Genomic DNA, 24,275 nt, shown 5'->3' with positions numbered 1-24,275 from the left:
ATGGTATACCAACGGTTGACGAGTACCCGGTTGCTTCTCTAATTACCACAACGTTTTCTCTTTGTTCATTATTCGTCCACTACCACATACAGTGACATTCCCCATTTCCCGGGTTAACATGCGCAGAGCGTCCGCGGCGCCTAGTGTTTTTTTCTCTTAATCTCTTTCTTTGCGTCCTTTTCTGCGTGTCTGTCTTTCTATGACTTAACGCTCGAATGGCCTCTCCACCAGAGTCGATTACAACCGTCAATGGGAGACGGTGTACGCGGTCTCGCGCCCGTGTCGCAGTCACAACTTCAACAACTTCAGCCTCCGTTGTGACCTCTTCCCAAGTCATAGCCTCCACTTCTACAACCCCTCAGCCAGCGCCGCAGATAGAGACGACTACTGCTCAGGCTCCTTCTTCCCCTCCTCCTCCTCCTCCTCCGCCACCACCGCCGCCATCATCCCCACCGCCACCACCATCGCTACCGGCTCCCTTATCAACACTATCCCCACCCCCAGAACAGGCACCACAGCAACCACCTACTAGTACCATCTCACCTACAGTGGATGCAGTAGCAGGAATATCGTCGACAGGTACGCTTAGTACAGTCCTTACGTCATCCTCTGCGCGCATAGTACCGCTTGCTCTTCCGTCTCCAAACCCAGCTTCGGCTGCTCAGGAGCAACCGATAGAAGCCTTGGCTACGGTTGAAGTGCCCTTGCAAGCTCCTGTAGTGGCGCCAGCTCCTACACAGGAATCACAAAACAATCGTGATCCACCATCTGTCACTCCTGATGCTATACCAACAAACTCTAATCCTACATCAGGAGTTGCTCCTCCATCACCCGCTGAAGTTTCGAGCGCACCGGCCAGTCCCACTGCGCCGCTTGCATCTGCCACTTCAGTCTCTGTGAACATAAATCCACCAGTTCCTGTGGAGTCCGACACAAGTCCACAGTCATCCATCACTGCACCAGCCGCAGGCCAACCACGAGTGACAAGCTCCCCACTTGCAGGGTCTGCAGGAGAGTCGAACGAGGGGTCTGCTGGAATCATCGCACCAGGTCAAGGATCCTCCAACGATGATGGTCCCTTGACTCTCGGTTCCAATACGAACCTTGCTGGTATTTTGGGCGGCGTTTTTGGAGGTATTGCGGCGCTGGCTCTGATTATTGGGCTGCTCTTTCTCGTCCTGCGTAAGCGAAAGTCGAAGCCAAGGAGGTGGAATGAGAAGAGGCAAAGTGACTCAAGTTTGCTATCAAAAATCAGGACAATACCGACTGGACTAGGCGCATTTGTTGCAAGGCTGAAAGGAAGCCAAACTGGATCTACCCAAAACTCCTATCAACGACATGTTCCAAAGGCCAGTGCGGATTCAATATACTCGAGGGACTCCAACGGACGGATTCGATCAAACAGTGAGCCACAAGGCGCATACCCGCACAGGCGCCCAGGTTCCAGCGGCAGCATATCAAGCAAGAAGAGCGAGAGAAATCTACTTCGCAAAAAGCCCAGCAGTATATCTGCCTATCGATTTCCTGACATTGCAGAGGATACAGGCACACCGAACCCATTCGCGGACCCACAGCAGATGCGTCCGCTTTTGATACTCAACCCAGATCCAAAGAGCACGCCTGCTACGCCCCAAGTCCCTGCAGCTACTGCGGATCCTGAACCAAGAGATCCATTCACATCCGTTTATGATCCACCGCCAGTCGTGCCAACGCGGGAGAGAGGACCAGCTCAAACCCACCAACGCGCAATGAGCTCGATTTCGGGACAGAGCTCATATACTACATGGTCTCTTTACCCCACAGCAAATCCGTTTAACGACGCACCTAATGTACCGCCACTACCAAACCAGGCCGTATTGCCACAACATCACCGTCAACGGTCTTCCATGGCGTTGCCAGATTTCAATCCGACTGCGACTTTCGATGCAAACTCGACTTTCGCCACTCGTGATTCCGGCATGTTTTTCGGAGAGCCAGGTCCGAGCAGACCTTCAACCAACGTGTTCACACCGGTTACACCTGCTCGTCGAACAATTCGACAATCTGATCCATTCGATCTTGACCGACCCGAAGTCCTCGGGTTCGGCGGTCTCAGCAGGCAACCCACGCGAACCAAACGAAGGAGCAGCGTGAATAATTGGTACAGCACTGCTGGAAACGGTGCTTCCAATCCTCCACCATTGCCAACAGACAGCGCAAGACCCTCGTGGGGTCCGAATTCAGGGAGATGACGACATATATTGAGATTTCCAGTACAAAAAGATGACTTGTCACACTGCTGTTAAGATACGCGCTAGACGTAATACCTTATTAGCAGATACGCACTCGATGATCGCTTTCTTTTCAACCGATGGCAGGAAGTATTCCGCGGGTTCCATCACACCCTTCATTTCTGATTTGTTCATGTTTCCACCCACGATCATTGTCATCATGACGACCTGCATAGCGAGCATATACCTGTAACATATACTGTCCCGATATCCTATATTTTTTGTAGCGCAAGAATACCCCTATTTCCCCCCCGAATTGCAATCAAAGACATCAATGTACGATACATGCAAGAACAAACAAGCAAAAATCCTGTTCCATTTGATACTCGCACCCTCCCTTTCCTCCACCTTGTACCCTTTCTTACGGCGTATAGTCATACGATGTTAGCGACAACTTGGCGAAAGCCGCCAAGGCATGGCCTCAATCTGAGGCAATGTGGTGAAACGCTAGACACGAGTTTTTGCGGCGCGGATTTGTCAGGCTGCAAGCGGTTGATCTGCACCCGTAGGGCTAGCGCTGCTTCATCTAGTACGTGCTTGCATAGCATCGCTTTATGCCACACGAACAAGGCAGGTATGTCGTTAATGGGGAAAAATGTTGGTGCAAAGTTTTGTTATCCTTGTGTGGCACACACTGCGCACACACGAACGACCCATAGCCAAGATCCAAGGACCCCTAAAAAGTGTCACGACACAAGGGAGGCAAAGTTTATGCCTCAGACGATAGGGCTGGGTGCCAGGTACACACGAAAGAAGTTTTGAATAGCGATTTAATAATGGGGGGGGGTTACTGAGGCATTGGGTTGCCTGAATTTGGGCGTGTGCTATGGAGGGGGGTATCTTATCGCATTACGCAATGCAGGTATGTATATACACACACCCAACATTAATTTAAAGAGAACAACAAAAGAAAGAGAATAGAAGGCTCATACTCGTGAATAAGTGAAACAAGAAAAAAAAGAAATTAGCAAACAAAGGAGATTACAAGAGTCGTTGTCGTAATTCGTCGGTGTTTGGGTGATCAATCCATCTTCCCGCTTCATACCTCATCTTTCCCGCACCCCCCCCCCTCCCGCACACGCGGGCGCATTAAACACATCCCCCCCTCTCCCCCCTTTAGACCCCAGAAACCTTCTTTACCTACTTACTAGCGTGGTCCTAGTAAGCATGAAAATACGCCTCTTTTAATGGCATATTTTCTCCCCTTCCTTATCTCCTTCTTTCAACGCCACTTTCTCACATCCACTTCTCCGCGTCCCCAAACGGCGGATAGACGAGTCCCGCTCCCCCACTCTTCCGCCTTACCCACTTACCCTTTGCCCCCGCATTACTGCTGCCAGCGGTGCTACTGATGCAATCCCAGTCCCAAGGGACCTGGCGGCCCAGCACCTGGTAGCCGGCTACTCTGCGGAGATTATTTCTGGGGTGTCGCTGCTGTTGCTGCGGCTGGTTGCTGGTGCTGGTGCGTAGGGCTATGCGGGTTGTTTCGCGGACGGTGCTGGGGCCGGGGTTGCGGGTGCGGGGGGAGGTGGGTTGGATAATTTGGGTGTGGTAGATTGGGTCGCGGGGGATGGTTGGGGGGATGAGGGGGGAGGTATCTGCCGGGGATGTTGAAGGAGGTGGTGAGGAAGAAGGGGAGCAAGAGGGTGGTGGAGGGTGTGATGGTGCTGGTGCTGGTTCGGGTTCTGGTGGAGGACATGTTGAAGGTGGTGGAGGGGGACATGGTGACGGGATTGATCGTTTTCGACCGTGGCCTCGTAGCTTGGGGTCCCAGGTCTCAGACATGTCGAGGCTGCCACGGTAGTGCTGGTGGCCGAGACCTAGGCTGACGCCAAGATGGTGCTCGCCGTGTATAGGGTGCATGTGTAGTGGATGGAGATGCGGGTGTCGGTGGTGATGCTGCAAGTGAGGATAGGCATGTGCGTGAGTGAGTTTCTCGTCTACCTCGACGTCCACACTAGGTGCCTTGATACGCACGTTGGTCAAGCGTGGAGACGCCGGGTTACGATGTACGCGAACGATGTCCTCCACACAAGAGGAATCCGAGGTAGACTGGTAGCCTTTCTTCTTGCCTCTGGACGGGGTGAGGGTGACCCAACACATTGTTGTTGTAGTGACGGGGGGCAGTGATATCGACCCCGGAGTCGATCCGTGGGAGGGGGTGTAGACGTGCGGGTGGTGCGAGGCGGTGATATGCAGATGGTGAGAAAGCTGGAATGTGTGATGACGGGGGACGGGAAGGGTGATAATATGGATAAGTCGTTGGATGGTGAGGACGGTGCATTCAGAAGACTTGAAAGAAGAGTTGTCAACAATGAGGGAAGTACCTGGTTTCTTATTCTAAGACTGGCACACGACCTTTCTTGTACATATGATCATATCCACCTTCTCTCATCAACTCCTCTCTCTTGATTTGACGTCCTTTTCTCTGTGTGTATATACCTACTACCATGACTGTTGTGCCTTAAACAGTCACCCGCTAGTCCCACGGCGCATGCGCGAGACGGTACTACCACGCGCCTGGCTCGTCTGAAAGCAAGGCAGGGTTCGAATAAGACATATGTGGGCAAAAGCAGTGCCTGGATGATTAGTGACGGTGCCTGCATACGGGTAGATGCAAACATGTGTTCTAGTGTGGTGGGCGAGTGACAGAAGAGGTGAGGTCGGAAAATGCGCGCGTGGGTTGCCGCCATTGTCTTGGATGACCTCGAGTTTCAATCGGAAGGGCATGTGACGGTTCAGCCACAGCATTTGTTTGTTGCGCCTTGCGGCGGAGGACCCTGTGGATCCCGGTGACGTATATGGTAGGACTTGACTTAGTAAATAAGGTGTTGACTATGTCCTTCTCTGCAGTTGAGCCCACACTGCGGTAGTACGTCGGCGTGTAGTGCAGTACGCGTGCCTCTGGTACGATAAGTGTCGTCATAGCAACTACGTCCTTTTTCCTTCTCTTTAGTTTTGCAAGACATGATGTTGTTCATGTGAGCTGTATGCTATCGTAAAAAACAAGTCCTCTGCGTCATGGGTGTCTACACAGACAGAGACGGGCGTAACCATGTGAATAACATCGGACCGGCTTGAAAGACAAGCTGAAGATACGTGAGTGATGATTATATACGGATATATCCAGTGGCACAGGCGATGCGAAAGCGATACCGAAACTGTGCGGTCCACGATGCTTCTGGTGTTGAAGACGGTGCGACGAGGTGGGAGGTGAAGGCAGCAGCTGGGACGCGGCTGGCCTTGGCATTCCCGACAACGCCGGAGCTTGGAGCTCACATCACCACTCCAAACAGCCCAACACCACCCCACTGCGACTTCTCAATCACGTTTTCGATACCCTTTGATAGTCGCCAGTTCATACAGACGTCACAGTCATGGACTCATTAGTGTCGCAGTACAGCCGACCGGCCTACACGGAGGAGGGCCCGTCTGAGGAGGAGCAACTGCAGCTCTACAGCGGCGCCCCAGAACTGTCCCTCAAGTTTGCCCTTCCACCCGTCGCTCAGGTGCGTTCTACATCCCTGGATCAATTCCAGAAAGTGCACAATTACTGACAGTGGTACAGTCAGCATCATGGCTCCGCGCAATGACGGACGACTACTCCAACCCCAACTGCCCCATCAAGATCGCCCACGGTACCACAACCCTTGCTTTCCGCTTCAAGGGCGGCATCATTGTTGCAACCGACTCGCGTGCCACGGCTGGAAACTGGATAGCAAGTCAGACGGTTAAGAAGGTCATCGAGATCAACAGCTGCTTGCTGGGAACCATGGCTGGTGGCGCTGCTGTATGTACTTGGTTATATCAAGGCGATAGTGCGGGACAGACTGTATTCTGACGTGTTGTAGGACTGCCAATACTGGCTCGCATACCTTGGAATGCAATGCCGTCTCCATGAGCTGCGACACAAGCGCCGCATCTCTGTCGCTGCAGCGTCTAAGATCCTGGCCAACTTGGTCTACTCATACAAGGGCATGGGTCTGAGTATGGTGAGTTACTCTATATTCCAATACTAGTCAGCCAACCTAATGACAGCCCACAGGGAACCATGTGCGCTGGTGTGACACCACAGGAAGGCCCCGCCCTCTACTACATCGACAGTGACGGCACACGTCTAGCCGGTAACCTCTTCTGTGTCGGTTCCGGTCAGACATTCGCATATGGTGTGCTCGACGCACAATACAAGTACGACCTTGAGGATGACGAGGCGCTCGAACTGGGCCGAAGGAGTATTCTCGCTGCTACTCACCGAGATGCATACTCTGGAGGTTTCATCAACTTGTACCACGTCAAGGAAGACGGATGGGTCAAGCATGGATTCAACGACACGAACCCTATCTTCTGGGAGACTAAGCTCAAGAAGGGCGAGTTCTCCAATGTTACGAGCGCGTTGGACTAAGGAGCATCTCGGCCGCAGTAGCTATCATGTCTCTAGGTCATGGCAGTGGCGGCAGAAATCCAAATTCCGCCATCGATCAGCTGCCACGTATCTACTATACCAGTCACGAAATAGACACGTCCAATGAAATGAACAACTTGAACATGTACACAAGCAAGTCACTTTGACCAAGGCACAGCATATTCTTTGTTCTGAATCTTTTTGTTTTTGCTAGACATCTTCATTACTAATCTGGCAGTGTCAAAGAAGGATTTCTATACCTGCAACTTAAACATGTAAACGAAAGAAACTAAGCACAGTACCCATATGCTGGCTTTAAGAAACCCATCGAAAGCGATATGTGAAAAACGCCTGCCCCCCCGACGCACATGCCCCCCATACGATGAAAAAGAAAAAGAAGAAGAAAAAAGCCAAGGTGTGCAATGTACACTCTCCCAGTGCCAATTGGGTATAAGCAAAAGAAAAAGGAAAAAAAGGAAAACAAAAACATTCGAGACTTTAACACAAAGAACAGGAGAAAATCCATAATAAGTAGGAATCCAGATGCTACCCAAGATAAATGAATGAAAGGAAAGTACGCCAGGTGAAGCCGACCAGCTTTTGATTCTTTCTTTGCGTTCTCTGGTTTTTGTTTCTCGTCATCCTGCCTAAGCCATGAATATGTGTAGTAGAAAGAGAGAGGGAGAGAGAGGCAGAGATAAGGTTCCCAACCGAATATGTGGGGAGTTTTTTTGTGCAAAGCAAAGCACAAATATGCAGTGTAATATGGAAAAAAGACGAAAAGTAAAGAAAATCGGAAGCCGTTGGAAGGTACAGCCAAAATCCCCCCAGTCAACATCACCGGCTTCTCCTTCTCAAGCCGAGGTCTTCTTGCTGGAGCTGCTTGATAAGATCGAAGCTTGCTTGGTCTAGATTGGGATCAATCATATTCAGCATGCCCATGTTCATACCCATGCCTGTGCCCATAGCCATGCCGTTTTCGAGCTTAATGCCGTTCCCATTGTTGTCGTGCTTCTTACTGCCTGGTGTCGATTTTGGTGTCTTGCTGTTTCGACCACCCCGTGAAGGTGTGTGGCTTGATTTACGGGCTGAATGCTGCTGTTGAGTACGGGCTGGCTTGTATGCATTGACGGTGGGCGTGGCAGGTGGAGGAGGAAAGTCAGAGTTGGCGGTGAAGTTGTTGTAATTGTTTGTGGCTGGTGAGGTTATGTACGGATTGTAGCCATTAGCTGTCGGTGAAGCGGCTGAGACCGGTGACGAGACATGGCGAACTGCATGAGGCTCGGCTGCAGATTTTGATGTGAAGCCATTTGTCTGTATATTCGTAGTTTCGTTGTGAGTTACTGGACCAGGCGTAAGTGGTTCAACGCTGGGTCCATGGGGCTCGCCGCTGTGCTGTATAAACTCGACACCATTCATGGGCATGGATTCGGTGGGTTGGTACTCGACAGACGACATGACCGTATCTCCGTTGCTGTGGTACGAGGCCGCTGCGTTCATATTGCTGTAGTCACCATTCGTGTATGCTTGTAAAGCAGGATCAACAGGTACAAGCTCATCGTTTTCGGGCGTCTGATCCAACGCTTGCTGAGCTGAGTAGGCAATGTCTTGGAGGAAAGATGAGCCACCGTTGAATTGACTGGGCATGGAGTGCCGCGCATGCATGTCTCCATTCATGTATTCTTCGTCGTATGATGACGCGTGTCTCAGTCGTTTCGCCGTTGATGCTGAGTCTTCGTCACTAACCCGGCGTTTCTTGGATGCGGAACCCCTTGGGATGGGAATTTCATTGGCTTTGATCGGGTCAACGTTGCCGTACTCATCGTGTATGCAACGACGCTATATTCATCAGTTGTGCGTAGTGGAGTGGTTTGGCGAGCCTTACCTTGCTCTTCCGACAGTCAGCACACGCCTTCACTCTGCCGGACTTGAGTGCATATGGATCTCCATTTACGTCTGCCATGATAGGACCACCATTTACAGGACCATTGGGGGCGTTGGAAAGACTGTCTGCGATGGAGTGATCGCTCAGTCGACGTTTGACTGAGATACCATAAGATCCCGAAAGATCAATGGTGTGCATTCCGGGCTTTGACGTATCAATAAGCTCGTCCTTGTGCTTGCATCGTATCCGCCGTTTCCTGCAAGCATCACACGCAACACGTTTGGGTCCGAGCTGAGAAGTTTTCGGCGTTGTGATATGCGGATTGTTTGCCGATGGGCGGAGGAAGCCTGTCAGCGGGCCTGAAGTGACGGGTACCATGTCAAAATTGTTGAAGTTCTCCATCTCGACAGGAGGAGAAGGCTCTGGAACCACGTCAGAGGCTTTGATCCGAGCTGAAGACCTTTCTGCTGTTGCTCGTAGGGCTTCATGAAGCGTCTCCCGCTCCAATCTCTTGACTTGAGCAGCGCTGAGCTTCTTCTCTGTAGTCTCAGTCACCTCAGGAAGGATAGCATCCGAGAAAGCCCATGGCGGTATTGTTTCGTTTCCACGTTTCCAGGCAATCCACATGGCAAATCGCCGTGCTAGCGCAAGTGGTTCGCCATGCCCTTTGGGTATTGATTTGTTGACTGCACTTCGAGTCTTTTGCGGTACCTCAATTTTCCCCTCTGTAATGAGAACGGTCCTCCAGATGTAGTTAAGAAGATCAGTCAGGCCTTCCAGCTCATGCTTAGGGTAGTATCGTCGATTGTAGTTTTGCGCGCCAAGATGCGAGTTGTGTCCAAATCTGTCGGGCTCGCAGTAGATAGGTGTGGATCGTTTGAACTGTTCGCCGCTTTGTAGGAGTTCTTGGACTGGACCAGGAACGGGGTCCTCCTCTAGGTACTTGATAACGGTCAACCACATGATCTTTTGGAAGAAAGGGTACCGAAACTGCAAAGCGACCTTGGTGTTCTTTTCGATTTCCAGAATCTTGATCTGCATGCCGTAATGTATGCGAGTGAGGAAATTGCCTCCAATAACGAGACTGTCCTCAGGTGTCCAGACCGCATGGATCCAGCCTGAGGGGATCAGCATCGTGTCCCCTGGGTATAAGTCAACCCGATAGCACTCCTTGACTTGCTTGCCGAGCCAGTCGTGGCCTTGATTGGGCGAGAGACACCAGTCCTCGTACTTTTTGAGATTTTGTTTAGTTGGTGGGATAAAGAAGAAGACCTTTTTTCCCTTGACGATGTGGTAGTATACCGAAGAACCGCCAAAGTCGATATGAAAGTCGGTGAAGCAGTCTGCGACAGACATCAGGCAGTAGAACTGCACTGGTGGTGGGGCGGCCTTGTCATCCTCCCGCCACACGGAGTCTTGCAGGTCCATATCCCGGACAGCTTTAGGCCGTCGGATCAGTTTTCCAAGTCGACTTCGAGAAACCTCGAGACTTATGACGTTCCGCACAGGCTTCTCTCCTTGTTGCTCATAGTAATCTGCCCATTTCCCCATGGTCCACTTCTTGCCCTCGCCCTCCTGAGCCTTGACATCAATCACCGGCACAGGTTCGTTCGGACCATAGAGTTCTGCCACACGGCGAACAGTCAACCCCTTTGGAATAACCATATCGAGACTGTCCTGACCATCGTCCGCAACTATTTCATATTCAAAGTATGATGTGAGCTCGTCCTTTTGTTCATTCGTATCTTCGATTCGTAGTCCTCGTGGGGGGTTCATATCGCTAGGAATCACAATTGGTTCTTTGAATCCATTCATCTTTTCAAGAAAATCACCGGTGATGAGCTGTGCCGGCACGCGCGCGAATGTCTCGGGCGTGAACTCAATGTCACCGTTCTTGAATGCTGCAATGTAGTGGTGTTCTGGGTTATCGTCTGACGTCTTGAGTACGCCTTCGTTTAGACCAGCGTAGTCAACAGTGGTGTGGGCTCTGACGGATTTACGAACCTCTGGACCATGTTAGAACTATAAGCCCAATGTGCGTCGGTAGACCTACTCGTTGTTTCACCAAACTTGGGTCTACACGGCTCGCAGTAGAATTTGTTTACCTCCCGGACCTCCCGTTCGCTGTTGAACCCCGCGCAGGGGTAGTGGTACCACTCTTTGCAGCCGTCGCACCCTATCCATTGTTCGCCGTCGCCAACTTTGATCGCCGACTCGGAAGACTTGCACGAAGCGCAGATGAGTTCGGGTTCGACTGGAGCATTTGCAGGCTCAGCAGGTGCATCGACAGGAGCAGACGCAGCCTGTTGTGAACCAAGAGGAAGTGACTTGGCGCGTGAAGAGTCTGAGAGCGGTGGTTCGATCGAGTTCGGTATAGTCGATGTGGAAAAGGAATGACGGCGGGCTTGTGTGGGGGAGGTATGTGCGGGTTCGGCAAGCTCTGCTGGAGGTGCAGAGTTCTCAACTGCAATCACAGCAGGCTGCTCAGCGTGCAGGCTTGGAGGCGATTGAGTCTGTTCTGCAGGTGCTACTGGCCCTGCAGAAGATGCACCCTTTGGCTTGGGCGTCCTCTTTCGTTTGCTACTTGTCGCACTAGCGCTACTGCGACCGCCTCGTGTCTTCCCTTTCGGCCAACCCTGTTGTTTCTTGGTCTTGGGCTCTTCTGCAGGAACGGGGTCTTGCATTGCAGGCTGTGCGACTGGATTCGATGCTTCATCGGTCGGTGGGTGGATCTGTGTAGATGGAGCCGTCTGGGCTGCATGTGCTGGCTGCTCTAAAGGGTGTTTCGTATCTACGACGGGCTGCGTGTGTTGATGATAATGATCGATAGACGGCGGCTGCGGTGCTGTGAATGGGCTTGGAGGCTCGCACGGTTGCTGGATTTGTCCTGGAGAGTGTTCCATCGGCGCTGTATGTGAGATGCTCCACCGCTTTGCTGTTGAAGGTGGTGAATGTGCGGTCTGCGTAGAAACATTGAAAAAATCCAGCAAAAGCTGTGCGTCTGAAAGTCGGTCGTTAGGCTCCCCGGGGGGTTGGTAGATGCGGCTGCCATTGTCCACCATGTGCTCGACGTTGTAGGACCAGCCCGGAATATGGCTCGTGGCCGGTCTCGACTGCGACTGGTCATACTGCGGAGAGCCGTATACTTCAGAGCGCGCCCTCTTTGCGGGCCGCTCGTTGAAGGGATATGCATGGTCTCTAGGGAAGGCGTGTGCTGGGGCGCGTTCGGCGATCGGATAAGGGAGGGTCGTGGGCGATGCCGCTGGGTATGCAGGATGGCGCGACAGCTCAACAAATGGCCGACTGGTATGCTGCGACGTCACAGCGACATCTGCGAGGGCCTCAATGGGCGATGCCTGCGCCAGAGAATATGGCGTCGCTGGCTGCGGAGGAGCAGCAGGAGGAGGCACGGATCGCGAGGATGGGTCATACGTCACCGCGGGCGACGCCAGCTTCCCCGACGCGCGCGTACTCTGCCCGAGAGTAGGCGTTTGTATGTGAGCATTATGAGTGTGTGCGCCGGTTGGCAGCGACGCTGTTGGGATATTCGCTTTGCCGGCGGGGTGCGCTGATGAGAGCTCGGTCGGCGGCAGTGTGGGCGACAGCGGCTCGTAGACGGGCGGCGGAGGGGTAGCAGCACGCGCCGAAGCTCGCCTGTACTGCTCCTTGAAGGACGAGATTCGTCTCATGGCCGCGGTGGTTGCGGATGTGGGTCGATGGGGGCTTCGGGGGTGCGAGGGACTCGGTCTGGCGTCTCAGGATGCGCGGCTATGGAGCAGCGGCAGGGCAAGCTGAGAGGCAGGCAGAGAAGTAGACGGGCGCGAGCATATCCTGAATTGAAGCGACAGCGGCGCGGCGCAGGGTGAGCGAGCGTCGAGGTTGGGGTGGTGGAAGGTGGTAGTGGTGGAGATGTCGCGGGGAATTGTATTGGGAATGTTGCGGCCGGAGACCAGGGCGATCACCGTCGACCATGCGACTGGGGCGACCAACGCAAAGGGATGCCCAGCAGCGTCGCAGGAGAGATATGGTGAAGAAGCAGCGCCGTCTCCGCAAGAAGCTCGTACAAGTCTGAATCTACTTGGGGAGTGCGCAAGCGGTTGGGGGAGCGAGCTATGGAGCGCTGAGCCGCTTCATTCGCTGCAAGCCCGCATCTCCGATTCGAGCGCTCGATTCTTTGGCAACAGCTACGAGAGGGGCCCTAACACTGTCTGGCCTGCCGCTCTGAACCCTCGTTTCTTCTCTGGTACATGCGGCAACCTCTTTTGCAATGCAGTACACGTCTATATCCATCCATACGACGATGGTGGGTATGCGCCTCCCTTGCTGCACCGCGGCGGCCACTCCTGGCTCAGATGCCCTCGTCACGTGCATGCACGCGCTCGGACCCTTAGTCGCCATTCATGCATCGATCCCGCATGTTCACCATCGACACCTTCTCTCCCAACTACCCCCCACCACCACCCGCCCGCTGCTCTCCCAATCACCAGCCAGTTCTTTACCGTCTATAATCGTCGCCAAAGTATGAGTCGAGGAGGAAAATTGGCCCCGGAAGTCAACCGGTACGTTCGTCCATCTCCGCATCGCGTGCGCCAGCCAAGGCTGCACCAGCCAACTCACACGACATTTGCGCTAACATGTCATTTGTACAGAGCTCTCTTTGTAAAGAACCTGAGGTCGATATAGCCATACCCTGTTTGTGTGGCTGTGCGCTAACCCCCATGGCAGCTTCAACGTTACCCCAGAGGAACTCTTCGATCTCTTTGGCAAGTTCGGCCCTGTGCGGTACGTCGTCTTCCTCGCCATATGCACGCGCATATAGCTTTTGCCGTTACATTACATCGCTAACGCTGAACCCTAGCCAAATCCGCCAGGGTATTGCCAACCACAGCAAGGGCACCGCCTTCGTCGTCTATGAGGACGTGATGGACGCAAAATCGGCTTGCGACAAGCTCAACGGCTTCAACTTCCAGAACCGGTATCTCGTCGGTGCGTCCTACCACCTGTCACCCACCCGTTTCCGCGCTCGCTACTAACTGCCGCAGTGTTATATCACCAGCCAGATAAGATGCTCAAAGCTGCGAATGATCTTGCCGAACGCCAAGAAAACTTAGAAAAACTCAAAAAACAGCATGGTATTGACTAGGGGTGCGAGAGGCCTCAGGAACAGGTGATATCGCACGAGCAAAGTCAAGACAAGACTCCTGTGGGCCTCAAGACCGATAGCGTAATCTCTAATCGATCCTCGAGTCGCGGCGGCGAACCGCGCTTCTCGACGACGACAGGGACGACCAATTCGACATTAGCGGAAAAAACCGACACTCCTTCCACGCCTCCCTCGGCCACCACCTGCCGCAACGGCAACGGCGACTGGCGCGCTCTAAAACAATCGTTGAAGGGCCTATGGAAGTCGGCGCATGGCGTAAAGAGGTCATGATATGTTTACGAACCATGGCAAAAAAGATTGCTACATTTTCTTCAAGAGTGTTGAGAGATCATCTATTAGGTCGGGGATTAGCTAGGCCAGAGAGGATTAAGGCCGAGTCGAGTTGAGTTTTAGATTGTAATACGGCCTCAGCTTCTCTCTCTCTCTTTCTTTCTCTCTCAACTCTTTTCCTTTCTCTAAACATATCACACGGTCGGCAAGCTTTTTTTTATTCAAGCGCCCGAGTCTGAATCAAGGAATTCTCTTCTTTCTTTGCAAACATACATCGAACTCTCATTTTCTCAACTTGTGAAGTCTGAGGTTTGATGGGAAAGCGGCGGCCATAACCGTTGTGGCTGGTTTGACGCTTGATCTAGTCTGCCTTGGCTGACAGCTGTCGATCTCCAAATCTGCCCTTTTTCCGCTCATTTCCGCTTCGCCGCAGCCGTTTGGACACGGCGCTAGCTACTGCGGCTATTTGGCCGAGAGAGAGCCTCTGGTGACGTTTCTTGGATTATTGTCTGACCAAGCCCTCCTTTCTCCCCCCCTTTTTGGCTAAAGTCGCTCACGGAAATGTCCAAATGTGCTGCTTGGATTTATTGACGACGTGATTACCTCGGTCCATCTGGGGGATCTGTCTTACTGGTCCTTTGAATACGGTATGTGCGTTGCGTGACTGTGATGGCTTTGAGAAGGGGGTGAGATGTACAGTGATATTTACGCGTGTTATGTAGATCCACGCTGCTTTTAGTGATTGATTACTGTGCCCGTATTGCTTCACTTTGTGCATAGAGACATATGCATGTGAGAGGACTCTCCCTTTAGTGCTAATAGGTGGAACTCTTGAGATGTGTGAGTGATGACATCTTTGTTGCTGTAAGTTGGATATGACTTTGCTCCGTGTCGTTTGTAGCAGAAGGACGATGTCAACGTCTCCTCTAGAGATCGACTTGGCACTCTCCACAGGACTGGATATAAGTTATCGAGAGAGTCTTGACCATTACTATTTTTCAAGCCTGCTAACTATTCTCTGTTCAAGTCTTCGCTATCAGCTTGAATGCATAAAACAGTCAACAGCTCTCTTTCTCACCCCCCTACCCTCACCCCCACCGCCTCCACCACCCCAACAATAAAACACACCTAACCAACTAAATCCACACTCCCCATTCTAACCCCATGCCACCCCCTCCACTCCCTCAACCACTCCTCCGCCCTCCCCTCTCCCTTCTCTCCACTGCACAACCCCACCAAAGCCCTCACACTCCTCCCCACAAGCGGCACAAACGCATAATGCGCCGCCGTCGCTGCCGCTCCGATCACGTACCAGCGCCTTGCTATGCTCCCTCGCGTTGTAAAAGAAGGATGTAAGAGGTAAATATTTGCGAGCGAGAAAGACAAAGTAAGCGTGTTTAGAGCTACGACGGAGTAGATGCCTGTGTTGAAGAATGTGGTGAACCAGGCTGGGATGGCGAGCTGGTTTGCTTCCTTTAACTGGTTCACGGCGTCTTCTTTCTGAAGGTGGGTTTCCGGGTCTGAGGTCGTGGGTGCGGATGAGAAGGGAGAGGGAGAGGCGAGAATTGCTTTGCTGAGTCTCGAGGAGAGGGGTGGAGGGTTGAGGAAGGCGCTGGTGGTTAGGTATTCCATGTAGGCGTGGGTGAGGGATGCGGTGGAGGTTATGAGGGGGGCGAGGGTTAGGGCTGTGAAAAGGGGTGGTATGAGGGTTTTTGGGAGACCGATTAGGGTAGTCGTCATTGTTAAGGAGTGCTTGTTCGCGGATATGACGTCGAAGGTTTAGAGCAAGGTGAGTGGTAACGTTGTGGGTTGTGATGTGATTGTGGTTTTTGCCATGCCCATCATAGGAGATATGAGGAGAGGTACAGGAGGTATAAATATTCATTCACGTCACAGTGGTGTGATATTCTTGGTCGGCAATGCTCGGAATCCTTCTGATGCTTTGATCTGGCTGGTGGCCTAATGGTGATGTCAATTAAACTGGTGGTTGGAGAAAAGCGAGCGGTGCAATGAAGGGTATCATGGTATATTGAAATAATCATTTACTTGAACATTAGAGGATGCTATGCTTTTTGCCGGTGACCAAAAACGCCCGTTAAATGCAAACTTCATCGTGCAAAACCAACTATCCTTCTACATGTGATATCAAAGCAACATTTACCATCCTCGCCTCTTGCCCCTCTCCTCGGCACTCCTCTCCTTCCTCTTGATCCTCTTGACATCATGTCTCCTGCGCTTGTCCTTGCCAAACTTCTCCGGGTCAACAATCGCTTCTACCTTTCTCTTTCTGCGCCTTTCTTCCCTTCTTTCTCTGACACCTTTCTGTACTTCTCCCATGATCTTCAAATACTCTTGCGTTCCAAGGCGCTTTTGCAAATTGTTCATGACTTCACGAGCTTTATCAGCAAGGGCCTTGTATGGATCATTGACCGTGTTGTTAGGACCAGTTTGTGCAGCGGACCGAGGAAAGGTTGCGGTGGCATCGGTGAGGGTGGATAGGGTAGTCAGGAGGTGCGGGAGAGAGGTGGAAAGAGGCTCGAGAGGAAATTTAGCGGCGATAGTATCGAAAAGGTTCATGATTGCGGTCTTGGCGTTCATGGTACTCTTGTCTTTTCGAACGATGCCCGAAAGGCGGATCATTAGGCGGTGGATTGCCGTTGGTGGGGTGTCTTCCGTCTTCTTGGGCTTGATACTCTCTGGTGGAGGCGAGAAACCATCAAAGTCCTCTTCATCTTCTGTAGTGGCTGCATCACCGGTGGCTACAATGGTAGACTCTTCCACCTCCTCGTCCTCGTCGGCTCTCTGCCACTGCCACTTCGCTCCGTTGACAGCGAGGCATCGCGCGATGAAGGCAATATTCTTAACACTTTGTAGGCAAAGCTGTTCCGAGACTTCTGGATTCAACAAATTTCGCAAGAAGGCATTGCACAGTTGCGTCATGTTCTGCTCAGCCAGCTGTAGACCACCAGACCCCTTCAATGGCAGTGCTCCAAGGCCGGAATCCTTGTTTGAAATTCCAAGGTGGGCAAAGTAGGTGCCCAGCAGCTCTGCAGCTTTGAGCTTGACCCACATGTGCGGATAGGTAGCGCTGGCTTGGACTGCGGTCCACAGACCATCTTTGCTTGACGAGAACATGGTGTCCGTATATTTCTTGCAAACTTTTGAAAGTAGGGTGAGGGAGTAATACAAGAGCTCCCAATCGTCTTCATCGCGTCGGCTCAGACATTCGCCGATTGTTGCGTCAAGTCGATCGAGGACGTATGCCAGTTCTTTTGGCTCTTCGTCATCTTCCATGGCTTCAAAATAGAAGCCCCAAACCTGGATTCCGAGGCGCTTCAAGCCGATATTGTCGTCTTGCTCTAACCAACTCTTAAGATCTGTGGCGAAACTTTGCAGTCGCTTGTCGCTAGCATGCTGGAACAATCTCTTGATCAACAGACTAGCCATTTCTCGGCATTTACCCGAGTCATCATTTGCTACAGTGTTGACCAGTGGCAAGAACATGATACCGTGGTATTCGTATTGTGCCTTCTCAGGGAAACGAGGCAGCGCCTTTCCAATGATAAGATCCAGGGCCTCCATGACGGATTGTCTGCCTTCCATATGCTCGTATCGAAGGTTCTTGAGAAGGAACTCCATTTGCTTCTTGAAGCGCTTCTCGCTCTGGGTGTATGATGTCAAGAACTGGAAGAAGTGGCTGCGGGCAATGTCGCGGGCGGATTTCGTCTGGTTGGTAATCATCATCTCTGCCACTTTGTCCATGGCTTCGTACATCTCTGGAATGTCAAAATGTCGGTTCATGACAGCTTTGAGGAAGCCGAATATGACACCTGAGCGATCAGGCTCATCCAAATCCGGCATCATGCGCTTGAGAAGATGTCCAACATCTCGTTCCCTCACTTGTACGTTGGGCCGCTCACGCAACACAGCAGAGACCAGCTTTAGAGACGCCTGAGCAAGCTCAGTATTGGAAGATACCGCACCCTTGATGGCTCGCATTGCTTCGTCAATGTATACGGGGCAGTTTGCGTCCATCTCAGGCATCGGTACCTTGATGATGGTCGTGAGGAGACGGACAGCCGATACATGCACTTCTTCTTGCCCTTGCACCATTGCATCGCCGATAATTGGTAAGAAACCGGCCAAGTTCTGTGGAGTCTGGAGGTCTTCGTGCTTGCGCAACACAGTCCGGAGGATATCCATGCCAAAGCGAATCATCTTGTACAGGTACGAAGAAGTGCTGAGTCTTGCTCCAGACTTGGCCGCCCCCTTGTTGTTGACCAGATATCTCTTGCTTTTAGGGTCGATCTTGGCCTTCTTGTCAGTTGGCGTGTTTGCTGCATATGCCTCTTGAATAAGCTCATAACAGAAGACCAAGATATCCCTATTATTGACGGTGGGATTTTGTAGTACACCGAGACCGATACGCCGCAGCAGTTCATCAATCTTCTGCACCATCTTTGCGTTAAGCTTCTCAATCAAAAGGGACCTGATCGGAAGTACGAGCTTGATAAGATGAGAGGGAGTGGCAGATCGTGCGATGATGTCCATCGAATCGAAGCTTTTACTGCTCTTTACTTCCTTCATCTTGGAAATGTACTCTTCGGCATCTTTCTCCTGGCCAGCGGCACCAAAAGTATCATCCATGATCTGGTATTGTTAGTATGTCTTTCTGGAAATAGCTTACAATCGGATACTTACCACATCTACAAGGTCTGTAAGGCAGTAGTCGAGATCTCCTGGGTTCGTCTGGTCTGAGAGCTTCACCAGGATAGTGTGCAAAGTGTAGGAAAGAACATGGAGTTGATAACCTCTCTGGAGCGCTGTTCGCAATGCCTTGAGAATGAAACCTAGGTAAGCTGGTCCCATGAGTGTAGCAATGTCACTGAGTGTATTCCTCGACATGTCACGAGCTTCTTGGGCACGACTCTTGAGGATGTAACAAATATCCAAAAGGACACCAGGCAGTCGTGTCTCGATTTCCAGTGGAGGAAGTACGAGAAGAACTTTGGCAATCGCAACGGCGATGGGTACTCGTAAACTGACTGTCGCTTCGTCTTTTTTGTGTAGGAAGTTGGTCAGATCGGGAAGAAAGTTGTTGATCATGTCACTGCTCAGTTTTTCCTGCTGAGGAAGGGTTTTTGTGAGTATGGACTGAGGCTTGTCAATATCCATAGCCACAGAGTCGTCGTTGGTCTCAGAAGTTGTTGGCTCATCTAATCCAGCCGGGGTCGTGGCAACATAGCCCTTGGCGCGACCTGCTTGGTTTAGACCATCCATCAGGCCTGCAATCAATCTAATGATGGGCTTTTGGAGATCTTCTTTGGTCGCTAGATAGCCAATATACCGCTTGAGGAGGGAGCGGAACTGCGGCCATTCCAGACACTCTGTCAACGCCGTGAGCGTCTTAATGGTCTCTCCCAGAAGGCTGTCTGCGCCATCATCATCTCCCTTATTGAAAACGAAGTGCTCCAAGAGGGGGATGAGAATCTGGTAGACATTCGTACCACGTAAATGAGAAGCATGGGCAGCCAAACGACGCAATGCTCTAAGTCGACGATGACCCTGAATGTGCAAGATGTTGCTGAAGAATGAAGCCTCATCATCATCCGAGAGAAGTATGTGAAGGTCTGCTACAGGAGCCCAGTCAGGATGCGTCTTGACCAGATGCTCAAGCACAGCAAGGTATTCGATTCGAACTAGTTCAGACGTCTCGCGCATACCAGCCTGGATTCCAGGCAGAACTGCTGACGATACGAACGCCCTGAATTCTTCGCTGCTCGAAACCTCAGTGAAGCGGCGCAAGGATAAGGATGCGTTGACTCTAATGCTAAGCTCTTCGTTATCCTTAATGAAGTAGAGCATGTTGTAGACCAGAGGCTTCCATTGAATGAGAGAAAAACTTCGATAAGCCTCTTCGTTAATGGAGCTGAACGCCTGTGAACGTCGTTCAAAGTCTGGCTCATCCAAGCGCCCCTTGGCGAAGGAGTTGAGATCGTGGCATATCTTTGCAATGACCTGGAGATTACTGTTGGTGTCGGAGAGATCTTGAACAACATCGCAGATCAATTCTCTCGCCGTACGATCTTGGACAAAAGCGAACATGGGGCAAATAGCATCGTATATTGTGTCGAGCAGCTCATTCAAGCTTTGGTCATCGCAGCGCTGAATGAACTCGTGCAGGATCTTGAGCAACCCTAGCTTGGTACGAGGGTTCACGCGCTTTGAAGGCTGACGGAGAAGGAAGGTAGCAATCTCAATCATACTGCGCGATTCGGAGGCACCAACGACATGGGGGGCGAGTTCCGCAACCGTCTGGACCCCAGATTCGAGCACTTCTTTACTTGGGTTTTGTCGGAGCAGATGACCAACTCGCCCCAAGATTGAAGTGGAGTATGGTTGAATTATGTCGGTATGTATGCGATTCTTCCGAATCCTCGAATCGGTTGTCGAAGCGTCTTCTTCAACAGCCACAAGAGCCATGATGTTTCGAATGACATTGTCTAGAACAAAGCATTTGACCTCATCCTTGGCTGAAGGCACGTCAAGGCAGTCAATGACTTTGGATAAGATGACTGGGTTGAATTCCACCAAAAATGGAGCCGTATGAGCCGATTTTGACCATGCTGCAAACAGTCGAAGAATGCCGGAGATAGATTGCGCTGTTTCGACGGGAAATTGGTCCAGTCGAGGTTCAATCATCTCTTTGACGAGAGCTCTCGTATACGGATGCCACTCAAACTCCGGGCCGTTCTCGACTAGCTTGCTCAGAATGTGGAGCGAACGTTGTCGAACTGTCTTCAACAATGATGTCTGCGTCGATTTGCTTTCATCGCCTTGGCGGTCGACTGAAGCTGAGAGTTCTCGCGATGCTTTGATAGCAGAGTACAGGATAGGATCCACGACGGTAGCAATAAACGGAGCGAATGTTGTCGCAAAGGTACTTAGTAAATCATCAAGCAGGTTCAGCATTCCTACCTGCTTTCGCGTGTCTACTAGGCTTTTCTGCAGCAGTTCCTCATCAACAACCCCATCGCTCAGGATCGAAATGTGACCCAGAGGTCCAAATGCGATCTGCAAGAACTGATGTATAGCTTCGTCACCGAATCTTGTTTTCAGACTAACGAAGACGGCTTTTCTCTTCGACTCAAGGCCTCGTTTTCCGGCTATAACCTTGCCGTACAGTAATCGCAACACGATTGGGAGGACCTGGTCAACGTCTGAGTCTTGGAGCTTGCCTTCGCTGAGGAATATCGGGAGTTCATCACGGAATCTTTCATCGTCGAGTAGGTTCAGTAGCTGTTCCTGGTATGTGGCTATTGCCTTGTCTTTCCATGTAAGAAGCGCCTTCAGCGAAGCTTTTTGAATTTCGACATCTCCATTACTGAGTAAGGCAAGGAGGGCTTGGCGCACTTCGTCTGTTCGATACAACACTTTTGGGTTGTTGAATTTTGCAAAGATGGAAAGCATCGCTTTCTGGTCTTTTCTTGCCCAGCGATCCTGCGAAGTGGCTGGAGCGTCTTCGTCCGAAGTAGTACCTTCAGAGTCTGGCGCTTGGTCAAAAGCCCACTTCAGAAGAACTGGTACAAGAAGTCTCGACCGCTTTTCCGCGATGTGTGGTAGGGAACTCAACACTTTGAGAGCCTGCGTCCTGCTGAAGGAGTTGTAGAAAGGTATTTCGGCATGTGCCTCCTTGAATAAGATCTCCAGCTGCTCTTGAGGGTTGTCAGCTTTCGCCTGAACATCGGCGACATGCTCCTGCAACTGCATCAGATTGGTACACTCGAATTCGGTCGCGTACGGTCGCGATGAGGTTGATTCAGGGCTGTCAGTAACAACATCAGCAGCATCACTCGCAGTCAGCCATTCAAAGACAGTTTGGGTGACAAAGCTTTCTCCTTCCTTGGTCTCGCAGATGGCTTTCAACGCAGAGCAACTGTCGTCCCAAACCGATGCTAGGCGTACATGGAGTAATCCCAGACAGAAAGCAGGGATAGCTTCTCCCACCCACTCATCAGAACACACGGCAGGGTACAATTTAGCCATTTGGCCTACGCGCATTGCAATGGATCTTTGTGTCTCGAGATTTGGCGGTGTTTGTTCAATCAACATGGCGATAGACAAAATCTTTTGCGGTTCTTCGCTTTGGTCTGCGACAAATTGCAAGATGTATATGGCCAAAAGTCTCAGATCATGCGAAGGGGATCCCAGGCAGTGCATGACAGTTCGCTTCAAAGGCTCCATGTGCGGTCCTGTGGTATCCAGATCTTTCTTGTACTTCCTCAAAAGGTCAAGGAGCGCATACCAGAAAGCGACGGAGTGTCCGAATACAGTGGAGGTTTGGCACAATGCAGGCCAGAGACTCTTGAGTTGATCATCGTCGCCGCCTTTGTTTATAAGGAATTGAAACCCTCTACCAGTAGCAAGAACATCGACAGTCCGCTTTGTGGTGAGGTTCTCTCCTTGGACAGCATTTTTGAGCAAGCGTGCAAGGTCATTCCAGATTTCTCGCGTCTTATCGTCAGCTATGCGAAGCGACTCTACCGCACCAAGCAAGGCATTGCAGTAAAAGGTCTGGTTCTCCAAATCGGCCTCGGTTCCTGTAGATTTCTCAAGCTCGTCAAAGGGCTCTTCCAAGGTCGCTTGCCAGCGCTCGGACGGCTGCAAAGTGGTGTTCGCCAGTGCTCCGCTTTGGTAAAGTTGAGGTAGAATTGCACAGAATTGAGGACCATGCTCATGGGTCTTTTGCGTAACGAATCTAAACATTATTAGTAAATGCACCAGTCTGAAAGAATCATAACCTCGCACCTCTTGAAATACGGGAGTAGCAAAGTTCTGAACCTCTCTACGCCTAGACCGGCGAATAAGTTGCAGAATGGTAGGAAATAAGCTTCCCAAGGACCACGAGTCAGTCCTTCTAGCAGCTTCTCGTGGGGAATAGCTGCGTCAAGCGCACAATACTGGAAAACAACGGCGATGACCGATAGCAGCTCCCATGCATCAACAGATTCAATTTCAGTCGAAGCTTTGGTAGAATCAAGTACATTGCTGATTGAGCCCAGCACAGGTCTCCAATCCTCGATATGGTCACCTTGGCGGACGCCGCACACGACCATTAGCAAGCGAGACAGCAGGCCAACATAGCGCACGTCTGAAGACACTTTGTCTGCTTCGCCAAGTATGACTTCGAGCAGGGGGCTGAAGTTCTCTGCATCCGTGTGGTGAATAGCGGCAGTAACTACACCGATAAGTACGGGTTCGAGAGGCGGAATTCGGAGATCAAGATGTTCTGGGTTGAGCGTCTCGACCAAAAGCTCTTGCAAAATGACTGTAGCACTTGAGTGGAAGCCGTGTTGTACCCCCTTAAGCGAGTCGGTAAAAAGATACATGAGACCCTGCTGGAAAGCGTAGTCCTTTGTGGATTCCTGCTGGTCCTTGAGCAGATCGGATATGTGCTTGATGATTGACTTAAGCGGTGCCTTGTCTCTATGATAGGCAGCTCCAGCCTTGCGTACCAGAAAGCTCAGCGACTCGGCTGCAAAGCGAGAGACGAAGGCTTTTTGGCGCTCTTTGCCCAGCAAAGGTGACATGAGATCGAAGACGGGGCGCAGGTTCGGTACCAATAGCCTTGAGAGGTACTTGAACAGCCATGCCAGACAGCCAAATGCCCATTCTATAACTTCTACGTCGGCATGCGTGGCTGCCAGATGCGACACAGTTTTCACTGCCCTCTCAAAATATTTCTCAAAGCGCTCGCCGAGATCGTGTGCAAGATGGGCCATGAGGCTGAGCAGCGGCTCCTGGCTAAATTTCTCGCCCTTTTCAATATGTTCGATAAGGAGTTCGAATATGCGATCGCTGTGGTGGAGGACTTGGGGGAGGCTGTCGCAGAGTGGCGCAACTTTGCGGGCAAAGGCTGTGAAGGGCTCCGACATGTTGAGTTCCCTCCATTCGAGGAACGAGTCGCGGAAGTAGGAAAAGGTCGATTCGAGCTCGGCATCGTCGAGAATGGTGCTGCGACCGCGGCGAACAGGCTCAATTCTGAGTTGTGCAATGCGCTGCGAGAAGCCTTTGAAGACATGATTGCGCGTGGATTCGGTCCCGCCCTTGACCCGTTTCTGTGGGCGCGCAGACTTTGATATTTTGGAGGATGGCTTGGTAGCCGGGCGTGTAGCAAGTCCCTGCGACATGGCAGCCATGGTGTGTAGTGTATTTGGGTGTGGTGGAGAGGGTTGTGTCGAAGGCTGCATCTTCACTCGATGCTCCACTAGAATTTCCATACGC

The 24,275-nt window shown here is 51.6% G+C and overlaps 8 protein-coding genes across 8 annotated transcripts; 3 read left to right on the top strand and 5 right to left on the bottom strand.

Moving 5' to 3' along the window:
• Positions 1 to 215: 215 nt before the first annotated feature.
• Positions 216 to 2,231, top strand: COCMIDRAFT_83661 (uncharacterized protein; the record flags this gene model as incomplete). The annotated part of the gene is made up of 2 exons (XM_007685512.1): positions 216 to 579; positions 814 to 2,231. 2 exons carry the CDS (start codon positions 216 to 218, stop codon positions 2,229 to 2,231), a joined length of 1,782 nt encoding a protein of 593 aa, XP_007683702.1.
• Positions 2,232 to 3,506: 1,275 nt separating this feature from the next.
• Positions 3,507 to 4,373, bottom strand: COCMIDRAFT_83695 (uncharacterized protein; the record flags this gene model as incomplete). The annotated part of the gene is made up of 1 exon (XM_007685511.1): positions 3,507 to 4,373. One exon carries the CDS (start codon positions 4,371 to 4,373, stop codon positions 3,507 to 3,509), a length of 867 nt encoding a protein of 288 aa, XP_007683701.1.
• A 526-nt stretch (positions 4,374 to 4,899) lies between these two features.
• On the bottom strand, positions 4,900 to 5,196 carry COCMIDRAFT_83564 (uncharacterized protein; the record flags this gene model as incomplete). Its single annotated transcript, XM_007685510.1, has 1 exon — positions 4,900 to 5,196. One exon carries the CDS (start codon positions 5,194 to 5,196, stop codon positions 4,900 to 4,902), a length of 297 nt encoding a protein of 98 aa, XP_007683700.1.
• Positions 5,197 to 5,647: 451 nt separating this feature from the next.
• On the top strand, positions 5,648 to 6,672 carry COCMIDRAFT_83732 (uncharacterized protein; the record flags this gene model as incomplete). Its single annotated transcript, XM_007685509.1, has 4 exons — positions 5,648 to 5,779; positions 5,839 to 6,060; positions 6,122 to 6,262; positions 6,316 to 6,672. 4 exons carry the CDS (start codon positions 5,648 to 5,650, stop codon positions 6,670 to 6,672), a joined length of 852 nt encoding a protein of 283 aa, XP_007683699.1.
• An 837-nt stretch (positions 6,673 to 7,509) lies between these two features.
• COCMIDRAFT_1476 (uncharacterized protein) lies at positions 7,510 to 12,246 on the bottom strand (the record flags this gene model as incomplete). The annotated part of the gene is made up of 3 exons (XM_007685430.1): positions 7,510 to 8,511; positions 8,558 to 10,563; positions 10,611 to 12,246. 3 exons carry the CDS (start codon positions 12,244 to 12,246, stop codon positions 7,510 to 7,512), a joined length of 4,644 nt encoding a protein of 1,547 aa, XP_007683620.1.
• Positions 12,247 to 13,018: 772 nt separating this feature from the next.
• On the top strand, positions 13,019 to 13,700 carry COCMIDRAFT_83749 (uncharacterized protein; the record flags this gene model as incomplete). Its single annotated transcript, XM_007685508.1, has 4 exons — positions 13,019 to 13,116; positions 13,283 to 13,339; positions 13,416 to 13,543; positions 13,600 to 13,700. Coding segments are annotated over 4 exons (384 nt in total), but the record flags the coding sequence as incomplete, so codon positions are not given.
• Positions 13,701 to 15,119: 1,419 nt separating this feature from the next.
• On the bottom strand, positions 15,120 to 15,731 carry COCMIDRAFT_32863 (uncharacterized protein; the record flags this gene model as incomplete). The annotated part of the gene is made up of 1 exon (XM_007685464.1): positions 15,120 to 15,731. One exon carries the CDS (start codon positions 15,729 to 15,731, stop codon positions 15,120 to 15,122), a length of 612 nt encoding a protein of 203 aa, XP_007683654.1.
• A 417-nt stretch (positions 15,732 to 16,148) lies between these two features.
• Positions 16,149 to 24,190, bottom strand: COCMIDRAFT_1474 (uncharacterized protein; the record flags this gene model as incomplete). Its single annotated transcript, XM_007685429.1, has 3 exons — positions 16,149 to 18,641; positions 18,693 to 22,749; positions 22,800 to 24,190. 3 exons carry the CDS (start codon positions 24,188 to 24,190, stop codon positions 16,149 to 16,151), a joined length of 7,941 nt encoding a protein of 2,646 aa, XP_007683619.1.
• Between the last annotated feature and the right edge of the window lie 85 nt (positions 24,191 to 24,275).

Source organism: Bipolaris oryzae (genome assembly GCF_000523455.1).
Source record: "Bipolaris oryzae ATCC 44560 unplaced genomic scaffold scaffold_10, whole genome shotgun sequence".
Classification (NCBI taxonomy): Eukaryota; Fungi; Ascomycota; class Dothideomycetes; order Pleosporales; family Pleosporaceae; genus Bipolaris; species Bipolaris oryzae.
This window is presented reverse-complemented; position numbering and strand designations above follow the sequence as displayed.